This window comes from Chionomys nivalis, chromosome 7 (assembly GCF_950005125.1).
Source record: "Chionomys nivalis chromosome 7, mChiNiv1.1, whole genome shotgun sequence".
Taxonomy (NCBI): domain Eukaryota; kingdom Metazoa; phylum Chordata; class Mammalia; order Rodentia; family Cricetidae; genus Chionomys; species Chionomys nivalis.
Window position 1 is genome coordinate 90,050,334 of NC_080092.1, and position 23,490 is coordinate 90,073,823.

Sequence of the window (23,490 nt, forward strand, 5' to 3'; positions counted from 1 at the left end):
ATGACTTTGTTCACAAGGCTGCTGTCTCCGTGGTGATGACCTCACTGTGGAAGTCACTGGCCAGAGCATCTACAGGTAACCTTTCCAGTCTGGCGATCTCATGACATCCCCACCGTTTATATGGCGGCTCACCGAGTGTTTCAAGGGAGAAAGTCTTACAAGGCCAGAGCCCAGCAACGGGCAGTGTTGTTTCCATGTTATTCTATTCAAAAACAAACAAACATACAAACAAACAAACACCAACCACCAACCTGCTCCAGATTCAAGGCAGGGGACATAAATCCCACCTCCCAGTGGGAGGTATGTCAAAGCATTCATGGCCGTCTTCAAACTTCCCTAAATAGAAGAGCAAAGAATTTATTGTTCTGTGCTGTCGATATGTTAAAAGACATATAATTACCTGGAGGTTGAGGAGCTGGTTCCGTAGATATGGCATACCATTTAAAAAACATACTCATAAGTTTATTTAGGCTCACAGTTTCAAAGGGGACAGTTCCATCATGGTAGAAAGGCATGGTGGCAGAGGGGGCTCTGTTGATGGTGATGGGAGCTTGAAGCTGGACTGTTCACATCCTGGCTGACCAGGAAGCAGAGGACAGTCTGGAACAAGGAGTAGCGTGACCGTCTGAGGCTCACTGTTGGGGATATACCTCCAGCAGGCAGGCGCTAAGGTCTAAAGCCGCCTTGGCCTTCACAGTAGCGCCATGAGCTGGAGACTGCCTTCTTGAATTGTAGTCCTATGGGGACATTCTAGATTCAAACCGTATCACATACAGCTGCCCCCGTTCTCTGCTGGTCACAGTAATGTCCAAGCAAAAGAAAGAAATAAGTGTCCCTTTTCAGTTACACATAAGTAACTTTCATAAGTAACTTTGTCAGCAAGACCTGCTGTCCAGATGGGGAGAACTTGGCACCTCCTGAAAGGGTTTCTGGGTATTTTTTTTTTTTTATACAAAAGTCTATTTATACAACACAAAACTGGTTTCTTGAAGCCGTTAGAACCAGTGACAACTCAGTGACGTTTAGTGCTGGTCCCCTGCAACCACCGCTTCATAGAGAGGCAGAATATTTTCATCACTCCAGAAGAAAAGCCCACACCCATTCCCCACTCTTGCAAGCTCTTAGCATCTACCAGCCTTTCTAGGTCGCACTGAATTTGCATAGTCTGGCTAGTTCATAGAAACACACACACACACACACCAGTCCACGGAATATTATTTCTAACATCTTTTACCCACCACTGTTTTTGTGTAGGTGGTGTTGGAAATTGGAATCAGGGTCTTAAGCAAGGGTTCTACAGCCCCGGTGCTTGGTTTCTTTGAGACGGAGTTTCACTGTGTAGCCCAGGCTGGCCTTGAACTCATGATCCTCTTGGTTTATCTTCTGAGTGCTGGGGTCGGGGCATTGCCATCATACCTGTAATGTTTTTTAAGGTAAATCATATTACTTATAGGCAAACTCATTCCTTTTTAATTGTTGAGTAGTATTTCACTCCATAGACATACCACATTTTAAAAGCTGTCTGCTCACATATAGAATGCCACATTTGGGCTAGTCTCACCTTTTGGTTATTGAAAATAGGGTTCTATGAGCATTGATTAGTATTTTTTGGGTAATTCCCAGTAGTAGAATTTCTGGGACTCACAATGGAAATAATGATTTTTTTTGTTTTGTTTTGTTTTGTTTTTGAAAATGTGTATGGGTGTTTTGCCTTCATGTGTATCTGTGTCACATGTATGTGCCCAGTGACTGTGGAGGTCAGAAGGTGTCAGGTCCCCTGGAACTGGAGTTAGAGATGGCCGCGAGAGCATGCATGTGTATGTAGGAAGCCGTAGGTTGATGTCAGATGTGTTCCTCGATAGTATTATACTTTGGCTTTTGAGTCAGAATTTATCAGTGAGCCTGGAGGTTGCTGGTTTGGCTGGGCTGGCTGGCCAGTGAGCTCCCAGGACCTCTCGTCATGTTTTCTCGACACTGAGATTGCTGATGTGGGCCCCGCAGACACGTTAGTAATGGAGTCACCTCCCCAGACTCCATGTCGAGACGTTTCAATGTCACATTCCAGCGTCCACTTTGGGCCAGCCCTGCATCTCACTCAGTCCCAGCTTCCCTTCTGTGCTAGGTTGCTGAGATCTCCACAGTCTGGACACCAGGAGACCGGGAGATGACATTAACCTTTCAGCCGTCTTTTCCTCCCTCCCCACAAACCCTCTGTCACTGCCACGGTCATTCCAGACTCAGATCTGTATAGGGTAAGAAGTTAAATGTTAAACACAGAAACTCAAAGAAGAGTAAAATAAATACTAATCCACCTGAGCATTTTGTTTTGTTTTTGTTTTTTGTTTTGATTTTCGAGACAGGGTTTCTCTGTGTGGCCCTGGCTGTCCTGGAACTCACTCTGTAGACCAGGCTGGCCTCGAACTCACAGAGATCTGCCTGCCTCTGCCTCCTGAGTGCTGGGATTAAAGGCATGTCCTGCCACCTCCAGCTGCTGTTTCATTTATATCCACAGCTCCCCCTATGAATACACTCTTTCTCTGAATCTTTGAAGGATGAAAGCATCATGCCCCATCAGGGATGGGGAGATTGCTCATGGGCTCAGAGCACCTGCAGAGACCACACTCTGGTTCCCAGCACCTGCATGCTGACTCACAACTGTCTGGAACTCCAGTTCTGTGGGGTCCAGTGCCCTCTTCTGGCCCCTGCAGGCACTACACAGAACTGCTGTACCTATAGACACATGCAAGCAAAACAGGTCTTTTAAAAAATGTTCAATAATGTTTTAATAATACCCATAGTGCCATTATTACACTAAACACAGCCAGTAATTCCCTAATATCTAAAGCCCACTTCACATTAAAATTTCCTTTACTACGCCTCAAATGTGCATTAAGTGTATTTGAAGTGAGATCACTTTACTTTTGCTTTTCTATCTTTGGTTTCCTTTCATGTAGGCTGTCGCCTAGCCCATCCCAGTTTTTTTTCCCCCTGGCTGTTGGGAGTTAGCTGGACCCTTGTCTCGAAACACCTGAGCACTGATTTGTGCGAGAGTTGAATCTGTTGTTCTTGTAGCTGGATTTCCTGGACCGTGGAAATTAGATTCAGAAGTTTGATTAGATTCAGGTTAAGTGTTTTTGGCAGAATCCCTGCTTTTATACACTTCATCTCTCATCCCATCAGGAGGCATAAAAGGCCACGGGCAAATGCTTAGCGACACTAAGTCTTATCCTTTTATAGACAGCTAATTGCCAGTTCTGTCCAATTCATAAATGACTGGAGGGTGACAGAGTGTGACAGTGTGACCACTTATGGCCACTGGTCACCAGTTATTTTTTAGGACATTGTAGACCTGGTCATTTCCCAAGGCTACTGCGCCCTTGGTGTGAGCTAGCAGATGCAAAGGCGTGTTCTCCCTTGTCACCTGGTCGAAGCTGTGGATCAATCCAGAGGGCCAGGGCACGTGCTTAATTATTTTCCTTTAATTATGAATATTTAGGATGTGGAATTGATATCATGTTCGCCTCCAGTGGTGAAAAATGACTCGGTGTATGTCTGTGTGTACCTGCGTGTGTGCGTGTCTGTGCGTGCGTGTGTGCATGCGTGTGTGTGTGTGTGTGTGTGTGTGTGTTGACGGAGATCCAACCAATGGAGTTATGCATGCTTAGCACTGTACCAATGAACTATGTCTCCCAAGCACATACTTATTCTTCTGATGCTCAAGTGATCTCAAACCTGGAGTTAGATATTTCTCCCAAGGGAGAAATTCCTTTAATGTGAGACAGTACTGGAAACAAAGACTGGGTGCAGGTAGGTTTGCTGTTTTGGGGGGGCAGGGGAGTGGGTGCAGGTAGGTTTGCTGTTTTGGGGGGGCAGGGGAGAGCAGCGCTTCTTTCTGTCAGTTGGTTCATAGTTGGAAATCGATTGTTTATGAGATTATGAATTCATAACGACATTTTCTTTCTAGCTAAACGTTTATCTTGTGTGCTGTCATTAAACCGAGAGCCTCGCGAGTGCTAGGCAAGCTCTTTGCCACTGTGCTAGCTGTATCCTCAACCCTATCATTACGCTGCTCGTAATTTTTATATTACAGGCTTTTCTTAACATCGTATAGCTCTTATATTTTCTGACAGTGAAAATCTTGGCTCCCTGTTAGGAACATTAATATAATTACTTATTTACATTTTTCTCTCATACACATGAAATTGTCTCAAAAAATCCCTGTACTAACACTTCCACCAATAACACAGCCACTGTGTAACGTGTAATATTTCCTTAGAATATACTTTTTGGTTGTTGTTATGGACAGCCTGAACACTACGTGTTAGAGTCACCTGAAATGGTTCTTCCTTCCGGGTGTTCTTCTTTGAAATTTGTTGTCTAGTGAGACTCGTTTGCTTCTTTTTTGTTTCTTCTTATAGGGTCTGCTGGGTTCTCCTTTGAAGCTTAACTTTGCATTTTGCCCAGATCTGACATTCACATGGTACAGAAATCAATCCGTAGACCACCATAATCCCAAGGATCTTGTTCCCAGCCCCTTACCCAGGCCATTTCTCCTCCCTCTTCTGAGAAACCTTGTTTATTTTATTTTTAAGACTGGTTTTTGACCACTTTTTGTATCAGCGATGTAAGGAAGGAAGGGTTTCTCTTGTCTCACAGTTTGAGGGTACAGCCCATCATGGTGGGGAAAGGAACATGAGGCAGCTGGTCATGTTGTCTTCACAGGTAGGAAGCAAAGCAAGGTAAATTCTGTCACGGACCCCAGTCCATGGGATGGTGCCACAGTCGGGCTAGGTCTTCACTGTTGAGTTAAATGTCCCTGGAAATGCTATCTCACAGACACACACAGAGGTGTCTCCTAAGTGGTTCTGAATGCTACCAAGTTGACAGTGAAGACTTAGCCATCAACTCCTCTAGCTGCAAACTCTTTCTCCAGTGGAATGCCTGCCCTTGTCACTATCAAAGTGTCCCTAACAGCTCCATCTTTTAGATTCCAGTCTGGGTCCTGTCCATGCCATGGAGTCTTTCACAAAGCTTGGGTGCTTATCAAGTCCTTTGTCCCCATAGTTCTGAAACATGCTGGTTTGCATCGTATTATCTCCAGGCTTGGGGTCTTATTTATGTGCTTTTTGTCCACCGCTGTCTGCAGTAGGAGGCCGCTTGTTCATTTCCCGCCTCCCAGACTCCTGAAATAACCACACAGAAACTGTATTAATTAAATTACTGCTTTTCCTTATTAGCTCTAACTTCTTATTGGCTAGTTTTTACACCTTAATTTAACCCATTTCTATTAATCTATGTATCACCACGTGCCAGTGGCTTACTGGCAATGTTTCAGCATGTCTGTCTCTGGCGGCTCCATGGCTTTTTTTTGACTCCACCTTCTTTCTCCCAGCATTCAGTCTTGTTTTCCCTGCCTAGCTCTATTCTACCCTATCATGGGCTCAAGACAGTTTCTTAATTAGCCAGTGGTATCCCCAGCATACAGAGGGGAATCCCACATCAGCTGCCCTTTAAGCGATCCCACCCTTGCTTTCTTTATATTATTTTTCTTTTTAGATTTATTTATATGTATGAGTGTTTTACCTGCATGCATGCATGCATATGCACCGCATGTGTGCCTGGCGCCTTCAGAGGCCAGAGGAGGGCATTGGACCTTCTGGGTCTGGAGTTGCAGAAGGTTGTGAACCACCATGTGGGTGCTGGGAAGCAAACTCTAGTCCCCTACAGGAACAGCAAGTGCCTTTCATTGCTGAGTCATCTCTCCAACCCCAGTCTTGTTTTCCAACCAGGTTGCACGTTCCTGTAAGAGTGGCAACATGCCTAGAATATTTTTACTCTTATACTTTTTCCACATGGGAAGTGAACACACGTATACAATGGCACAAGTGTGGAGGTCCCAGGACAACTTGTGGGGCTTGATTCTCTCTTTCCTTCATGTGGGTCCTAGGAATTGAACTCAGATTTTTGGTTTGGCAGCAGGCACCTTTAACCATTGAGCAATTTCACTGGCACCATGCCTAGAATTCCTTCCTTCCTTCCTTCCTTCCTTCCTTCCTTCCTTCCTTCCTTCCTTCCTTATTTTTTTTTTCCAGGCACGGTGTTTCTGTGATCAGCTCTAGTTGTCCCAGAACTTACTCTGTAGACCAGGCTGGTCTCGAATTCACGAAGATCCTCCTGCCACTGCCTCTCAAGTGCTGGGTTTAAGGGGCGTGCACCACCACCGCCCAGCTCCCATGCCTATAATTTTTAAAGAACATGTTTATATTACTTTGTATTTATCTTGTGTACATATTTGGGGTTGGTGTTATATGCCTGCCACACCAATTGTAGAGGTCAAAGGACAACTTGTAGGAACTGATTCTCTTTTCCACCATGTGAGTCTCTGGAATTGAACTCAAGTCACCAAGCTTAGTGGCATGCACCTTTACCCTCTGAATCATCTTGCTTGCCCTAGAATTCTTTTATATTCCCTATATAAGGCAGGCATGGGTACACAACCATATAGAGCTTGGTGGTTTTTGCTGTTAGCAATGGTTACATTTTGCTTGGTCACGACAAACAGCAGATACCGCAACCTTATTCTGACTGGAAATGCAGCCTAACATTCTTGCGAGCCCCTGGATGCAGGGTTTTTATCAGTCAATTCATAACCTTGTTTTATGAGTGATTCTGTTTAAAGACACCGTGTTTGTTTAATACATACTTCTGAGTCATTAGCGTTGGGCTCAGCCAACTGCGCTGTAACTCATTCCTGAACAGCTTGGGGAACATGCTCATCTCTGTAAGGCACGCCGCAGCTCTTGTGCATATGGATGCCAGGCAGCTCTTAGCATGTTACTCGGGGGTCATTGCACACAGTCGAATCACCCACAAAAATATGAAAAGCAAAAGCCATGGGACTCAATAGAGAGGTCAGAGGACACTCACTAGGAGCCTCAGAGCTGAAACAGGGTGGCAGAGAGTAATTTTGTCTGACCTTGACAAGGAACGTGTGCCTTGGAGCAGGCTCTTCTCCCCCCCCCCCTCCCCCCCCTGCTGTTTGCATGTGTGTGTGCAGTTATGTGTGCATTGGAGACCATAAATAGATGTCAGGTGTCTTTCTGGCCTGCTCTCCACCGTACTAAGACTTTTTTTTATTGCATGTGTTCTGTGGGGGGCGGGGGAAAGTCGCCGTGGTGTGCATGTGAAAGTCGGAGGACGGCTTTGGGAACTCAGTACTCTCCTGCCCCCAGTGTGGGTCTTGAGGATCGAACTCAGATCGTCAGGCTTGGTGGCAAGCACACTTACCTACTGGACTAGCGATCCGGTCCAGATTCACCAAACCTGGAGCTCACTTCTTCAGAAAGGCTGGAAGGCTGGCCACCGAGCTCAGGGAAACCTCCTGTCTCCACTTCCCTCTCACTAGGAGGGTTATAGGTGCGTGTTGCTATGCTAGGTTTTGACATGGGTGCTGGGAATTTGAGCTCACACTTATGCTTCAAGTGCTTTACCGACTGAGCTGTCTTCTCAGCCATGTGACTCATATTTTTTCTAAGTCTATTTCTTTCTTTAGATTTTTTTTTTTTAAACTTGGTTAGTGTCTTTGTGGGTATATTCACACATAAGGGCAATTGCCCATGGAAGCCAGAAGAGGGTGTTGGATCTCCTAGTGTTGGAATTACAGGCTGCCCAACATGGGTGCTGGGAACTGAACTCTAGTCCACTGCAAGAGGAGTCTCTACTTTTTAATCACTGAGTCGTCTCTTCTGTGTGTCTGTTTCTATCTATGGGTGATTCTAACCTGGTTCAAATCTTGATTTTGAGGTTCAAAAACTCCCTGAAGTGAGTGACTTTGACATACGAGATCTGTAAATAAAAAACGTTGGCCCTGCCAGTCTGAGTTAACCTCCGACTCATTTCCTTCTCGGGCTTCCTTTTCCTTGCCCACCACCGGGTGGCTTTTACAGTTGTTCTCAGGGCTATCATTCCAGCCCCCGCATGAGTCCCTCATCCCTTCTCATTTGCCTTCCTGTAGCTGGCCAAATCCTGAGCTGCTTACCGTTCCTTGCAGGTTTGTGGACTTCCACGCAGCTGCCTCCACCTGCTCGCCTTCGCGAGCCTCCCTGCTTACCGGCCGACTGGGTCTACGCAACGGAGTCACGCATAACTTTGCCGTCACCTCTGTCGGGGGGCTTCCACTCAACGAGACCACCTTGGCCGAGGTGCTGCAGCGGGCTGGCTATGTCACTGCCATGATAGGTAATGTCCCTTGGATAGTTGCTTCGAGATCTGAGAGCCGCCAGAGGGATGGCGGCTGCCTCTTCTGCTCGCTTCTGCGTTTTTCCTTGGTTACTCGCTGGGTACGGATGGCAGGGATGCTCTCCGCTAGCTGTCCGTGCCTGGGAAGGCCCAGCAGTGCCTGAAATATGTATAGAGCTCTTTCCTCCCATGGTAATAAGCTTTGTGGTGGTAAGTGATTGCATCCATTAGGTCAGAGGCTCAAAGATACCATTGGGAGCTTTTCCGGACACTCTGCTATCCCGAGCGCGTGGGTTTTGTTCGTGTGCGTGTGGCTACAGCGTCTCGGCTTCAGGGTCCTCCATTGTAATTAGGGTCAAGGAGGGGAAAGAGAAGAGAACGAATGGGTCCCAGGCGCAATATACCCACCCACCCTTACCAAGAAATGGAATCTTTTGTTTAAGATGAGAATCCCCCCTCCAAGGGCTAGAGAGATGGCTCAGTGGTTAAGAGCGCTGGCTGCCTTTCTGGAAGACCCGGGTTCAATCCCCAGCACCCACATGGCAGCTGGCAACTGTCTGTTATTTCAGTTTTGGAGACCCTATGCCCTGACATAGACATATATGTAAGCAAAACACCAATGCACATAAAATATAAATAAATCACTAAAAAAAAAAAGAAGAAAAGAAAAAAGAATCCTTCTTTCCCAAGTACAGGGCTTAATTGTACCATTCAGAGTTGGCTTAACCTGGGCATGATCATCTTGAACAAACTGACAGTTTCAGACTGTCTGTGGTGCGGTCCCTACCTGGGATGCACAATGCACTCACTGGGTGCTGTCTCTGTAGAAAACAGTCCTAACCCTGCCCCCACCCTGCCACCCTGCGAAATCTTGCTAGAAGCGAAACTGAAGACGTGGATATAGGATAGGAAAACAGCAGTCAGTTCCCCTTCTCGCTTCCTTCCTTCCCTCCTCTCTGTTTTGTTTTCTGAAACAGAGTCTCATGTATTCCAAGGTGGCCTCAAACTCATTACGTAGCTGAGGGTGACACTGAACTTTTGACCCTCCTGTCCCCACCTCCTGAGCACTGGGAATTTAGGCACGTGCCACCATGTCCGGTTTTCCATGGTCCTGGGGATGACACCTGGGGCTTCATGTATGTGAGGCAAGCGCTCTACCAACTGCATCCCTGTCCTTGTTGGTTTCTGAAATAGGGTCTCACTGTGTAGCCCAGGCTGGTCCCAAACATATAGTCCTGTTTGCAGCCTCCGAGTGCTGGAATTCCAGGTGTCGTTTCCTTGCACATATCTTCAAGGTACCTCTACTCAGCATGGACTATGTTCTGGCCCTAGGGATGCTTACGTTCATTTACACAGGATTATTATTCTCCTATTGTAGAGCGAGGGAACTGTGTCTTGATCCTAAGGACATCTGCTTCCCATTTCTGCCTCAGGCAGGTCATGTCTGTGTCTGTACAGGATCTGACCCCAGATCCTGGGGCCTCTCTGCCTGCCTGTCTTGCAAATCCCGAGACCACCCAGCAGTTCCTACAGCCTCCTTAGCCTGTTTGTGCTTGTTGACTTTCAGAGTTCTGACTCCAGTGGGATTCCTGTGTCTCTCTGCCCTAGTCCCTCAGCAAGGGAGGCTGTGCCAACAGACACGTGGCAGAGAGGGTCCTCATGGGTGAGACTCTGGTCTCTGGAGCCTTCCGGGTTAGCTTGGAGGAGATTGCTTTACGCAGACCAAGGACGGGCATCCCTGCTGTTGCCTTCCCCACTCTGAGTTCAAAGGCTTTGCATTCTTTTATAGGTGCCCGAACTGGAGGATGACATTCGTTGTCTCAGAAGGAGAAGGAGAAGAAGAGACCAATAAAAATTCTTTTCTCTTTTTAGCTTCCTGTGTGGCTAGTTTTAGGTCAACCTGACACAAACTAAAGTCATCGGAAAGGAGGGAACCTCAACTGAGAAAAATGATTTCCTTAGATCCAGCTGCAGGGAATTTTCTTAATTAGTGATTGATGGGGGATGGCCCAGGCCAATGTGGGTGGGGCCACCCCAGGGCTGATGGTCCTGGGTTCTATAAGAAAGCAGGCTGAGCAAGCCATGAGGAGTGAGCCATTAGCCAGCACTTCCTCCGCATCATCTCCGGCTTCCAGGTGCCTTTCCTGTGAGTTCCCGTCCCGACTTCCTTCAGTGACAAACAGTGACGTGGAAGAGCAAGCCAAACAAACATTTTCCTCCCCAAGTTGCTTTTGGTCGTGGGGTTTCATTACAGCAATAGAAACCCTAACTAAGATGCTCCTTCCCGCTCCTCCCCTGAGGTGTAATTACGTGGGCATCAGTACCAAGAGGGCACATGAAGCTCCCCCTGGGGGCTGCCTGTCAGAGAGACCTATTAGATACATCTATTTAATCCCCCGAGCCAGGTGGTTTGGTCTTTGGACTGATGCTAGAACCTTCTACAAAGCAGGAGGCTGGGCTCTTCTCCGTCTGCTTTGGTATTATGGTTCTTTTGTGCCTTTAAACACCAAGTAAACAATTGATCACAGGTGTCTGTGTAACTTCTCCACCCCAGCCCCTTCCCTCACTCCAGACTGCACCTTTTGTGAACCCTGGAGAAGACTCATACTTGCTTATGAATGAAACCCACCAAAGGGCTCTGGGGTCCCTTTACAGTGCTCAACACCGCTTTGGCTCTTCGTCTGTGTTCATGTGTTTTTACCCCTTCCCTCTTCATATTATTTTATATTTAATCATAATTTTATTTTTTCAGACAGAGACTTGCTATGTATCCTAACTTTGAACTCTTATATTACCTAAACTGGCCCACTATAAGCACAGAAATGTGTCACCAGGCCAGGCTCCCCTCAACTGTCTCCTTCTCCTCCTCCTTCTTCTCTCTTTTTTTAACACAGGGTCTCACTATTCAGTCCTGGCTGACCTAGAACTCATAGAGATCCACGGACCCCTGTCTTTCCAATGCTTGTAGTAAAGGTGTGCACCATCAAACTCATCCTTAATTGTTTCCTTAAAAAACTTGCTTTTCAGCTGAGTGGTGGTGGCACACATCTAATCCCAACAGAGGCAGGCGGATCTTTGTGAGTTCAAGGCCAGCCTGGTCTACAGAGCTAGTTCCAGGACAACCAAGTCTACCAAAAACAAACAAACAAACAACAACAACAAAAACCCATCCCAAAACCCTGTCTTGAAAACAAAACAAAAGCAAAATTTGTTTTTCACATCCACAGAATAGAGCTGGGCATGGTGGTATATGGCCTAGCTCTCAGGAGGCTGAGAGAAGAGATCCCGAATCTGAGGCTGGCCTGAGCTACAGTAAGACCCTGTCCTGAGTAAACGGAAGAGTTTGTAGTTGCAGGAAGGGGATAACGGACTGATTCAGGTTGGGTTTTACTAAGGCCACATCAAATAGTTTACTTAGTCACACCCCTTGTCTTCTCTTCTTCTTGCTGGCTTCCCTCCTTTCTGTTGTCAAAGGTTGTCGCAGTTTAGATCTTTGGATTGATTGTACATCGCTGGCCCGCTTGCCTTGGCAGTGGTTTCCTGGAATCCGGTCCTCAGAGCAAACGAGCAGATCAGAGGTTCTCACATTGTCAGCGATCTGCCCCCTGTCTCCCAATTATCCCTGCAGAACGAGTGTGCTGGTGGAGCCGGATCTGCAGGTGGCTGAGTTTCTCATTTGCTGCCCGGCGGGTGTCTCAGCACCAGAGCTACGGGGGGGGGGGGGGGGGGGGAGTGACCTCTCCCCTGGCCTCTGCACACTGCTGACGACATTACCCAGAGATGAAGATGCCAAAGCCAGGCAGGGTGGGGACCTGCATCCATCTTCATCTTTGCAGGATCCTCCACAAGCCGTGTGCTCCCAAAGGAAGGGGCTCAGCTGGGCAGCATCACTGGGATGTTGGGAAGAAAGACCATCCCCAGCTCGTCTTTCCCACAGGCTCCTAAGTCATCCGGTCCCTGTTTGTCTCCTGCCTCCCTGTAGGATCTCTTGGGGTCCTAGAGAGAAAGCTCAGCAAGCACACAGCACTGGCTGGTTCTCCCGTCCTCCCTGAAGTGTGAAACTAATTGGAATTGAGTATGTGACCAGCTTCTTGGAGAGTCTACATGTTCCTGCAGAGCCCCATCTGAATGTCTCTCTCTTTCTCTTTCCGCAGGCAAATGGCATCTTGGGCACCACGGTTCTTATCACCCCAATTTCCGCGGTAAGAATTCTTTTGGAGTTTGTTCCCTGGGAGCCAGAGAATAAGGATCCCTGTGTAAAAGAGCTCTCTGAGCATTTGAAGCCATTGTATCCCTGGAGATATTCTATGTTAGGACATCTTTGCTTCAAAAGTCCCATCGGTACATGCAGGGTGCCTATGCCCCCCATCCTCACATCTCTCTAGACCCTTCCCTGGTCCCCTACCTTGTCTGTCTGCCCACTGTAGACCATCCTTTCCTTCCATCTCCCAGTTCTTTGCACCTTAGGGAACTTTCTGTGAATTCCTGACAGCGCAGGTAGAAAGAAGTAAAAACAAAATGGTCTGGTGGTTTGCTGGAGCATGAATGTGGTCATGGACCCAGATAGAGGAAGCTGCCTCCTGGCAGCCTCCTGGCCACCTCCTGTGGCTGTCTGCATCCTTACACCTGTCACCCTTGGAGAAGAAGGTCAAGACCATGCTGTCAAAGTGGATTCTCTAATCCCTCGGTGACACTCTGTGAATGTCAGATTTGCCAAAATATGGGTGCTCTTTCCAGTCTGTCGTTTCTTTTTTTGGGGGGGGTGGGTTTGAGACAGGGTTTCTCTGTAGCTTTGGTGCCTATCCCAGAACTAGCTCTTGTAGACCAGGCTGGCCTCGAACTTACAGAGATCGGCCTGTCTCTGCCTCCCGAGTGCTGGGATTAAAGGCGTGCGCCACCACCGCCCAGCTCCAGTTTGTCATTTCTGCCTCTGTCCTTTCCCTAGCCCTTCTTGCAGACTGTCCCTTGCAAGCTGTTTACCATATCAGCACATGCAGCCCTCGGCCTGACATGTGTCTGTCTGTCTTCACCTACCACTTTGTACACAAACAGGTGGTCTTTTCCTTTAGCGATAGTCCCTGACTGTTTTGCAAGCTTCTCCCTTACCTTGCCCCAATGTCTGTCCCTAACGGTACAAAGGGCTGCATTGTGCCTGAAGGATTCTTTTAAAGGAGCACAGAGGGCAGAAGATGAAGCTGTGCCCTTAAAAAAAAATGGCTGATGGAGGAAAGGAACACCGGGCCTGTCCACTACAAAACCTTATTCTAGAAAGTAGGTCTCGCTCCACGAGTGAGGGGTTGGATTAGATGCATTGGTGATATCTTAAGCACCGATCCTGGAGTCCTGCACAGAGAGACACACTGAGACTGTGCGCTGCTTAGAAGAGGGTCCCTGATGGGTTTGTGCGTCTGACCCAGGAGTCGGAAGTGGGAAGAAAGAGATCTCCTACCTATTTGTTGACTTTGCACCAAATAGTGCTGGAAGCCTCCTTGCTTGGACATACGGGGTCTCTTAGCTGCTCCCTTCTGTCCCTCCTGCTTTTGGACTCTGCCCGTGTACACTATCCTGGCTCCCACAAGCCCCTGTTTTCCCTTCCAAATCCATCACGGATCACATCAAACATCACACTTTGCCATCATCCATGCTCCCCCGCTACTCTTGGTTAGAGACCAGAGCTCCTGTAAACACTGAGACTTCTGCCTAACTCGGAGGCCTGAGGGCAGTTGATATCTAAACTGGGAGCTGGTATACAGCATGGGCCAAGTCCAACACCCTGTTTCTGTAAATGCAGTTTTATCGGAAACAGTCTTCATTGTTGTGCGGATCGCCAAGGGTGTTTTGTGCTATAGTGATAGAGTTCAGAAGACATCGTAGAGACTTCTTGTCAACAAAACCGGAAGTATTTACTCATCTTGTCAACAAGATGACAACAATACATGGCTCTGCCATTTCTTTATCCGTGAGGCATTCAGATCTATTTGTACAAATGAGGTTGACTTGGCGCTATTGGGTTTTCTTCAGCACTAGTAACATCTACCAGCCACTGGGTTCCTTTCTGCTGTTAGGACAAACACGATGACTAAAAGCAACTATGGGAGGAAAGGGTTTGTTTGGCTTATACTTTCATGTCATAGTTCATTACCGAAGGGCGTCAAAGCAGGAACTTAAAGCAGAAACTACAGAGGAATGCTGCTTGCTGGCTTGCTCTCGGAACTTTGTTTACTTAGCTTTCTTACATAGCCTGGAACGACCTTGCCTAGGGAATGGTGCTGCCCACAGTGGGCTGGGTCTTCTGACATCAGTGAGCAAACAAGGCAGTGACTCAGTGACATGGTCACAAGCTAGTTGGACCTGGGAGCTTCTTGAGTTGAGATCCCCGCCCCCCAGGTCACTCCAAGCCCTGTCAGTTGAGTAGTTAATGCTCACTGGGACGTGAACCACATGCTGGTAGCTGAGGGATCAATGTTCCAACTTAAGGAGTGCAGTACCGAAGAGGAAGACCTTGTCGTTAGTGCTGGCCGAGAGTCTGAAGGCTGTGATTGGGCTTTGAGAAAGAAAGAGGAAGGGGCTAGCAGGAAGTGGTGAGGAGTGGGCCATTGTATGGGAAACTGCACTAGAGCTATGCTGGGCATAGCTAGTTTCTGTCTAGCTTCATTGGTAAGAGCTACAGAGCAGGCCGTTCCAGGCAAAGCCGCTGGGGTTCTAGGGTATGAGTTACATGAGAAACGGGACCGGAAACGCAGATAGAGCAGGCAAGAGGCACTTGCGGGGGCTGAAGAGGCCACTGACCCACTCTGTTTGCCAGGCCCAGTTAAGAGCTTGAGTTGTAGAAGAGACAGGCTGAGGGACAATGCCAGAAAAAATTCTGTACAAAGAATTTGGGTTATGACATTCTCGTTTGTTGCGGGAGCTCCTTCCGCTTCTTCAGCCAATAGCCGCTGAGATACCAGCCCACTGGGGTGTGGTCTCTCTCCCTTTAAAAAATGCGGCCACTTCGCTCTGCTCGCACTCTGGCTTCCGGCTCTGCTTCCAGCGAGTAGGCTCCATTCCTGACTGCGCAGAGGGCTGTTGTCTGGGACGGTGATCTGTAAGTTTTTCCCCCTTAAAATAAATAAGCTCTCTAATAATCATAATTCCAAACTAGTGTGGGATTGTTTGTGACTTACGCCTTCACTTGTTCTTATTTCCTCCATTCCAATCTACCTCCCAACCGTTAGAGTCCTGGCTGGCTTAGACACTCTTTGTCTTATTTTCTTTGTTATAAACTATGTATTTACTTTAATTTTATGTGTGTATACACACATGTGTGCTATGGTATGCATGTGGAGGTCAGAGGAGAACTATAACAGGCTTTCTTTTGGACTACCAACCAGCTCCCAAATCATGACATGGAGACTTCATATTCATGACGAATGCTCAGCCTTACTTTATGCTTGTCCCACTGACTCTTATAACTTAAATTAACCTGTTTCTTCTTATCTATATTTTACCCCAGGGCTCTTTATCTTTCTTTCATTCTATGTGGCCTACTCTATGTCTGTCTGGCTGGTGACTGGCCCTGGGTGTCTCTCTCTTTCTCCCTCATTCTCTCTTCCCCTCTTTTTTTTCTCCTACTTATTCTCTCTGTCCACCAGCCCCTCTTATCCCTTTACTGCCTAGCTATTGGTCATCCAGCTTTTTATTAGACCAATCAGGTGCCTTATGTAGGCAGGGCAACGCATCTTTACATTGTTAAACCAATGCGGCATCAACAAATGTAAGCCGTCTTCACATTGTTAAACACATATTCCACAACAGACGACTCTTGGGACTTAGTTCTCTCCTATCATTTAGTTCCGGTGATTGGAGCTTACGTCCTTAGGTTTTTTTGGCAAGCACCTTTACCTGCTGAGCCATCTCACCGGCCCCACAGAGAAAGCTTCCCAAGGAAAGACTTTTGATCCCTTGAGCCGTCATGCATGCAGTGGCTCTGTCTCTTCTTCTAACCAAGCACTTTCTGCATGTATCACGACCGTGGAGGATGCTAGATAACCAGCGGTTCCTGAACTTCCTCCCAGTCTGGGTTAACTCACGTCACAAGACATGCTACAAAGGTAGTCTTACAGCCAGAACCCGGCAAAGTGATTTTCTTTGCGTACTTCAAAGGGATATTAATCAAATCCTCTTTTAATTACACACGCTAGAGCGCTGCAATATTAAATCGCAGGAAATTAAATTTCGCCGTGAGTGTAAGAGGGGCAGGCGTGCTGAGAAGCAGAGAGTGGGGGTGCTAACTCATTGCCCCTCTCCTAGGGTTTGATTATTACTTTGGAATCCCATACAGCCATGACATGGGCTGCACCGACACCCCCGGCTATAACTACCCTCCCTGTCCAGCATGTCCCCAGAGCGATGGCCTATGGAGGTAAGAATGTTCAATGCATTGATGGTGGGCTTTAAGTTGAAGTGGAGACCCGAGTTCTAGAAAAAATGAGATAGGTGGGAATAGTTGAGGCAGCACACGAGATAAACAAGACATACAGGGCAAAGGCGTCTTATTTATGCCCCAGTGCAAAGATGAGAAGCTACAGTTTTTTTTTTTTTATGTTGGAATTTTCCAGGATCTCGGAATTGTTTAGCTCACCTGGGGAGAGCCTTGTGCCTGCCAAGATCTCACACAGGTGGAGCCTCCCTCCTTTGCCTGCTGGCTTTACTCCTAGACTACATCCTACTTCTCTGGCCCAGACTTGTGATATGGGGGGGTACGAATGGAGAGACACGACAGAAAGAGAGAGAGAAAGACAACACAGAGAGAAACACACAGACAGAAATGGAGAGGGAGACAGAGAGAGAGAGAGACAGAAAAAGAGAGAGAAAGACAACAGAGAGAGACAGAAAGAGAGAGAGAGAAAGACAACAGAGAGAGAGAGACAGAAAGAGAGAAAGACGACAGAGACAGAAAGAGAGAGAGAAAGACAACACAGAGAGAAACACACAGACAGAAATGGAGAGGGAGACATAGAGAGACAGAAAGAGATACAGAGACAGAGAGAGGGAGACATAGGCAGCAAGAGATAGGCAGAAAGAGAGACAAACACACACCCAGATGGGGAGACAGAGAGAGAGAGAGAGAGAGAGAGAGAGAGAGAGAGAGTCACTAAGCCTTACTGAGGTAACAAATTAGCTTGGTCCCCATGCTCTTCCGTCTCAGAGCCTGTGCCATAGTTATTCCTGAGGCCACAGGTGTCTGAACAGCTTGGAGAACGTCTCAGTTGACTCATTAGATAACATAATAGTTAATATAATAACGGTTTTTAATTGAGAAGTTGTTCCATTCTGGGTACTCCCCACCCTTGCGTGTAATCCATGGGACCAATTTGTCTTGCCCGGGTGTGAGATGGCAGGAGATAAGAATCCAGATTTCAGTCTGCGTCTCTGTAAGTCCAGGGCCTGTGTTCCTTCAGGTTCACTCCTGTGGCTGTTGGACCAGCATTGTGGATGTCATCACCTGGGTACACATGAGAAATAAAGCAACAGACCCCCTCCCGGGTGACAGCGTAAAAGGCTGTGGTGTGCCGTGCCACCTTACACACAGCTGTGTGTGACCTAGGTTGTCACATCTGCAACCATTATATGTGGCCCTATAATGGCATGAGATACCTCAAACAATGCCTTCCTTTCTCCCTCCTTAGTCTTTCTCTCATCATGAATCTATATTATAATAAAGCAGAATTGAAAGCATTGGCTTATTGGATGAGATTTGAATTGGCAGTGGAATTCAATCTGGGCAATTAAAAAAAAACCCTGAAAATTCCAGCAAGAATACAGAATAACCAACTTTTTATTTTTGTAAAGATTTATTTTACTTTTATGCTTATGTGTGTGCATCTGTGTGTTGGTTTGTGCACGCGGGAGCAGGTGCCCACAGAGGCCAGAAGCAGGTGTCCGACTCCCGGAGCTGGAATTGCAGGTGGTTTTGAGCCACCTCATGTGGGTGTTGGGAACTGAACTGAACTTGGGTCCTCTGTAAGAGCAGCATTCTTAACTGCTGAACCATCTTTAAAAAAAAAATGTGTCTGGCAATGATTTACCCAGTTTGACGTTACCCTCTAGACTTCTTCAGCGGGTACTACATGCATGTAGGCGTAGTAGAATTTCAAGTTACCTCCCAGCCCTTCTGTAACTGTCCTTGGGAGGACATGTGTGACGCTGCACGACATTCGTCCTTTCACCTACTTCTCGGTGATGAGCAGGGCAGAGAGCTGCCATTTGTCATCCAGGCATCCCCTGTAAGGGACACAGTGACACCTTGATGGAAAAGTAAGTCTCTGGGACTAAAGATAGCTCACTCAAGCCCGTGGTCAGCCAGGAGACAGCAGTCTGTCAGGCTCATATCAGCCTTAGGACCTACGCCAAGAACTGAAAACACTGATGTGGGAGTGATTTCTTTATAATCTGTTGCTTTCATTGGTTAATTAATAAAGAAACTGCCTAGGCCCATTTGATAGGCCAACCCTTAGGTGGGTGGAGTAAACAGAACAGAATGCTGGGAGAAAGAAGCCGAGTCAGGGAGTCGCCATGATTCTCCCACTCCAGACAGACGCAGGTTAAGATCTTTCCTGGTAAGCCAGCTCGTGGTGCTACACAGAGTATTAGAAATGAGTTAGATCGCTGGGCGGTGGTGGCGCACGCCTTTAATCCCAGCACTCGGGAGGCAGAGGCAGGCGGATCTCTGGGAGTTCGAGACCAGCCTGGTCTACAAGAGCTAGTTCCAGGACAGGCTCCAAAACCACAGAGAAACCCTGTCTCGAAACCCCCCCCCAAAAAAAAAAAAGAAAGAAATGGGTTAGATCAATATGTAAGAGCTAGCCAATAAGAGGCTGGAACTAATGGGCCAGGCAGTGTTTAAAAGAATACAGTTGCCATTTCGGGTAAAGCTAGCCGGGTGGCGGGACGCAGCCCACCGCCGCTCCTCACAACAAAACACTCTAGGCCATCTTATATGTTCTGCCCTATTATCAGATTCCCCACCTCCCCCATGAAATCCTGGTCACCGACTTAGGACAGTACCCACAGAACCCAGTGTTGCCCACCATACACACGGTCACTGAGGAGAAAGCCAGCAGCAGGAGTTCTGGTGGGCTATGGAATTAACCTGTTCAGACCTCAGCGTGTCTCTCTGCAAAATGGAAACTGTAATGTCTCAGGCTCATAAGCATCTCGTCAAGTTTACAGGGTGGTGGGCTCATCCAAGGAGCGTAGACATCTATTCAAAGGGAAGGGAAAAGCCACGACTGAGCTGTTCAGTCCCTTGGGATCAGCTATTGAGTGTTTTTATCTATGCTTATTGCTGCAGGGAAGCTTTCTGTGATTGTTTAGGGTGCGGAAATGAGTGCCCCCCTCTCTGTGTTTCCCACGCAGGAGCCCCGAGAGGGACTGTTACACAGATGTGGCCCTTCCTCTTTATGAAAACCTCGACATTGTGGAGCAGCCTGTGAACCTGAGTGGCCTTGCACGCAAGTATGCGGAAAAGGCAGTGGAGTTCATTGAGCAGGCAAGGTAAGGCCAAGTGCTCTGCTCTCATCCCCTCTTCCACAAGTGCCAAGTCCTCCCACCCCGGGGCCTGTCAAGGCCAAGGCAGGGTTCCATGCTTCAACAGGCACGCATGTGCATGCACGCCTCCTATATTCTAGGAATGTGAGTGTTCCTAATGAACTCTCTGGTCCTGGGTTAGAAGCCCCTCAAGTACGTTCTCAGCCTCCCTGTGGTCTTTGACTCCTGCCTTGCTTAGCACAATGGTTGTGGGCATTTTCCTTCCTCTCCTATTAGAGTGTAAGTCCCTGGAGGGTAGGGCCTAGCCACTACATTCAGGGTACTTACTCAGGGTATTTGTTGAATTCATTTGTTAGTAGGCAGTATGAGTTCCTGTTGAGGGGAGCTGCAGGCTGGCGTTCCTGCCACCCGGCTCCCGGCCGCCTGGCTAGCTTATGCCCCAAAATAACAACACACAAACTGTATTCTTTTAAACACTGTCTCTTCTAGGCTAATTCTCACGTATTAATTTAGCCCATTTCTAATAATCTGCGTAGCACCACTAGGTGCGCTTACCGGGAAAGATTCAGCATGTCTGACCTGGCGGCTGACTGCATCGTGTCTGGCTCTGAGAGGAGCTGCCCTGCATCTCAGCTCACTTCCTCTTCCTCCCAGCATTCTGTTCTGTTTACTCCACCCACCTATGTTCTAACCTATGAGGCCAAGCAGTTTTTTTTTATTAATTAACCAATGACCTTCCTCCATCAAGTTCCTTTCTGCTGCTATAACAAATGACCACCTAAGTGGTGGCTAAAGCCAACTGTAACCATAGTAAGTTCTCCTCAGATCTGGATGCAAGATGTTTGAAGCCAGTCTTCAACCTAAGAGGGCTATCATCCAAGTGTGAACAGGGCTCATTCTTTTTGGAGTCTCCAAAAATAATTGTTTGTTTGGTTTTTGAGATGGGGTTTCTCGGTGAAGCCCTGGCTGTCTTGGAACTCATTCTATAGACCAGGCTGTCCTTGAGCTCAGAGATCCACCTGCCTCTGCCACCTGAGTGCTGGGATTAAAGGTGTGTGCCATCACTGCCTAACTTTCTTTTAGCTTCTAATGGCTGCTGGCTTTCCTTGGTTTATGACCATATCATTCTAATCTCTACTTCTATTGATCCCTTGTTAATTCTACGTGTAGTCAAATGCTCCCACCCTTCTTCTTTTAGACAGTCTCCCGTAGCCCAGGCTGGCCTCTAACTTGCTATGCAACTGACAATGTCCTTGAATTTCTGATCTCCCAAATGCTGGAATGTGCCACCATACCCAGCCTTTTAAAAAAGACACTGGCAATTAATAGTCAATCAGGAACCAGATGTGGTAACATAGTTCAGAACTCAGGAATTCGGGAGGCAGAATTCATGGCTCACAAAAAAAAAAAAAAAAAAAAAAAAAAGAAAGAAAAGAAAAAGAAAAAAAATTAACCAGGAAGTCTCAAGATGATCTCATCTCAAGATCTTTATTATAATTATACCTGTAAAGTCCCCTTTGCTGTGGAAGGTAAGGTTCTCCATTTCTAGGGACTAGGCTTAAGGTATGTTTGGGGGTTGTTATCCAGGGTTCCCAATAGGCACATCTATAGGGCCCACAAAGCAGGTCTGAAGAGTTAGCTCAGTGGTTAAGAGTATTGACCGCCCTTCCAGAGGATCCAGGTTCAATTCCCAACACCCACATGCTCTCTCACCAGCACCTGTAGCTCCAGTCCCAGGAGATCTTATTCTTCTGGCTTCCAAGGGCACTGCACGTATGTGGTGCAGAGATATACATGCAGGTAAAGCATAATACAGAATTTAAAGAAAGCAGGCTGAGCACGGGGCAAACATACCCCATCTCTTGTAAACAGTAGCTACTTAGCTCCAGCCATTGATGATGGATGAGCCTGGACCGTGAGACTCCGGTATCAGATCTTTCCAGTTTCTGGAAGAGACAAGCCTGATCATGCAGACTTAAAATGGCTTCATCTGTGGATGGCTAAGCAGACCAACTCATGACCATGCCGGATCCTGCAGTCCTTGCTCAGCCATGTTGGGCTTTCCTAGAGACAGCATCAAGGAGGGCAGAAGTAGCAGTGAGGTCGCCTCGGTCTTCTGTGTATGCTCTTCATAACACAGGCCGTTACTTCAAGCCCAGGTTTCAGAGTAGCATCCCAGGAGGTTAGGGGTTCTATCTGAATGAGTCCCCAGATATCTGAGAAATACTGTCAGTGGTCTCAGATTGCTGCTATAGGTGGAACCTTCTGATCTGGAAGGTTGAGCATCTCTCAGCTTCCTGCAGCTGTGAAACTGCTCTAGTTCCCTCTGCCCTGCGACAGGCAGATAGTTCATGGTTGGTGAGGGCCTTTTCCTGTTGTTTTACAGTTTTAGCCTTCTGACAGGAGGGATGGCGGCTGGCTAGGGCTGGGGACTGTGTAATTCTTGCTCTGCAGGGGCGGCGGAGCCTGGCACCCATCAGTTAAGGGGCTCATTAAGAGACAAATCAATTAATGTTTTCTCCATAGAAAACAAAGAAAATAAGAGTTGGCCAATTTTTCAAAATGAGAGGTGTTGAGTTCATTGACTTTTTAACTTCGCAGAAGGGTTAATCATAGGGCATGCAGGTTTCTTTAAGATTTGACTTGCCGATTCAGCCATGACTTTCTCACTGAAACAGAAAAGCCCCCTGGATTTGCTCACATCTGTGATGGATAATTTTATGTCAACTTGACACAAGCTAAAATCATCTGAGAGGAGGGACCTCAATTAAGAAAATTCCTCCGCAAGATCAAGCTGTAGACAAGCCTTGAGGGCATTTTCTTAATTAGTGATTGATGGAGGAGAACCCAGGCCATTGTGGATGGTACCATCTCTGCCTGGTGGGCCTGGGTGCTGTAAGAAAGCAGGCTGGGGGCTGGAGAGATGGCATCTTCCTTCCCATCCCAGATGCCACCCAGCACAAACAGACAGATTTCTAGATTCAGTTCGAAGACCTATTTTCACCCATTGCCATCCCTTTTTCCTGTATGGATGTTGGTGTGAATAATGGATCTTTAAGTTAATGAGCTAACAATCTGTAAGCAGTCAGAGCTAATTTCCCAGTGATGCCCCTGCCTTGCAGTAGTTACCTGTTCCTCAGGTCTCATCTATCTATCTATCTATCTATCTATCTATCTATCTATCTATCTATCTATCTATCTATCTATCATGATCTATTTATCTATTCATGTATCTATTATCTATCTATGATCTGTTTATCCATGTATCTATCTATCCCTCTATCTATTATCTATCTATCTATCTATCTATCTATTCATGTATGTATCATCTATCTATCTATTTAATTTTTGAGTCAGGGTCTTATATGCTAGCCTTGAACTTAATATGTAGTTGAGCATGATATTGCAGTTCTGGTCTTCCTGCCTGCAGCCATTGAGTGCTGGCTTACACATGTGCACCACTGTTTGGTTTTAAATTAGGGGAGGTGGGGAGGTGGGGAGTCAAGAGGACTCTGAAACAGATCACCAGGGAGTAAGAAGCCTGTTAGAATAGCTGTTGATGCCATGGACTGAGAGAGAGTTATCTGCAGATGTGAGATGCCCAATGTGGGTTATAGGAGAGCTAACTATTCTTACCCACTGAGCCGTCTCTCCAGCCCCACCCCAGGAAAATCTTACAATATCCCAGCTATATAGGTATTTAACATAGGTCCATAAGCC

General features: G+C 47.1%; 1 protein-coding gene across 3 annotated transcripts in view; it reads left to right on the forward strand.

Annotated features, from left to right (window-relative positions):
- Positions 1-23,490, forward strand: part of Arsg (arylsulfatase G) — a 132,891-nt gene that overhangs the window by 70,129 nt on the left and 39,272 nt on the right. For all 3 annotated transcript variants that reach the window (XM_057773452.1, XM_057773450.1, XM_057773451.1), the window contains exons 3-6: positions 8,051-8,238; positions 12,393-12,440; positions 16,531-16,642; positions 19,639-19,776. In XM_057773452.1, the coding sequence (XP_057629435.1) occupies positions 8,051-8,238; positions 12,393-12,440; positions 16,531-16,642; positions 19,639-19,776 (486 nt within the window). The remainder of the gene's footprint in view (positions 1-8,050; positions 8,239-12,392; positions 12,441-16,530; positions 16,643-19,638; positions 19,777-23,490) is intronic.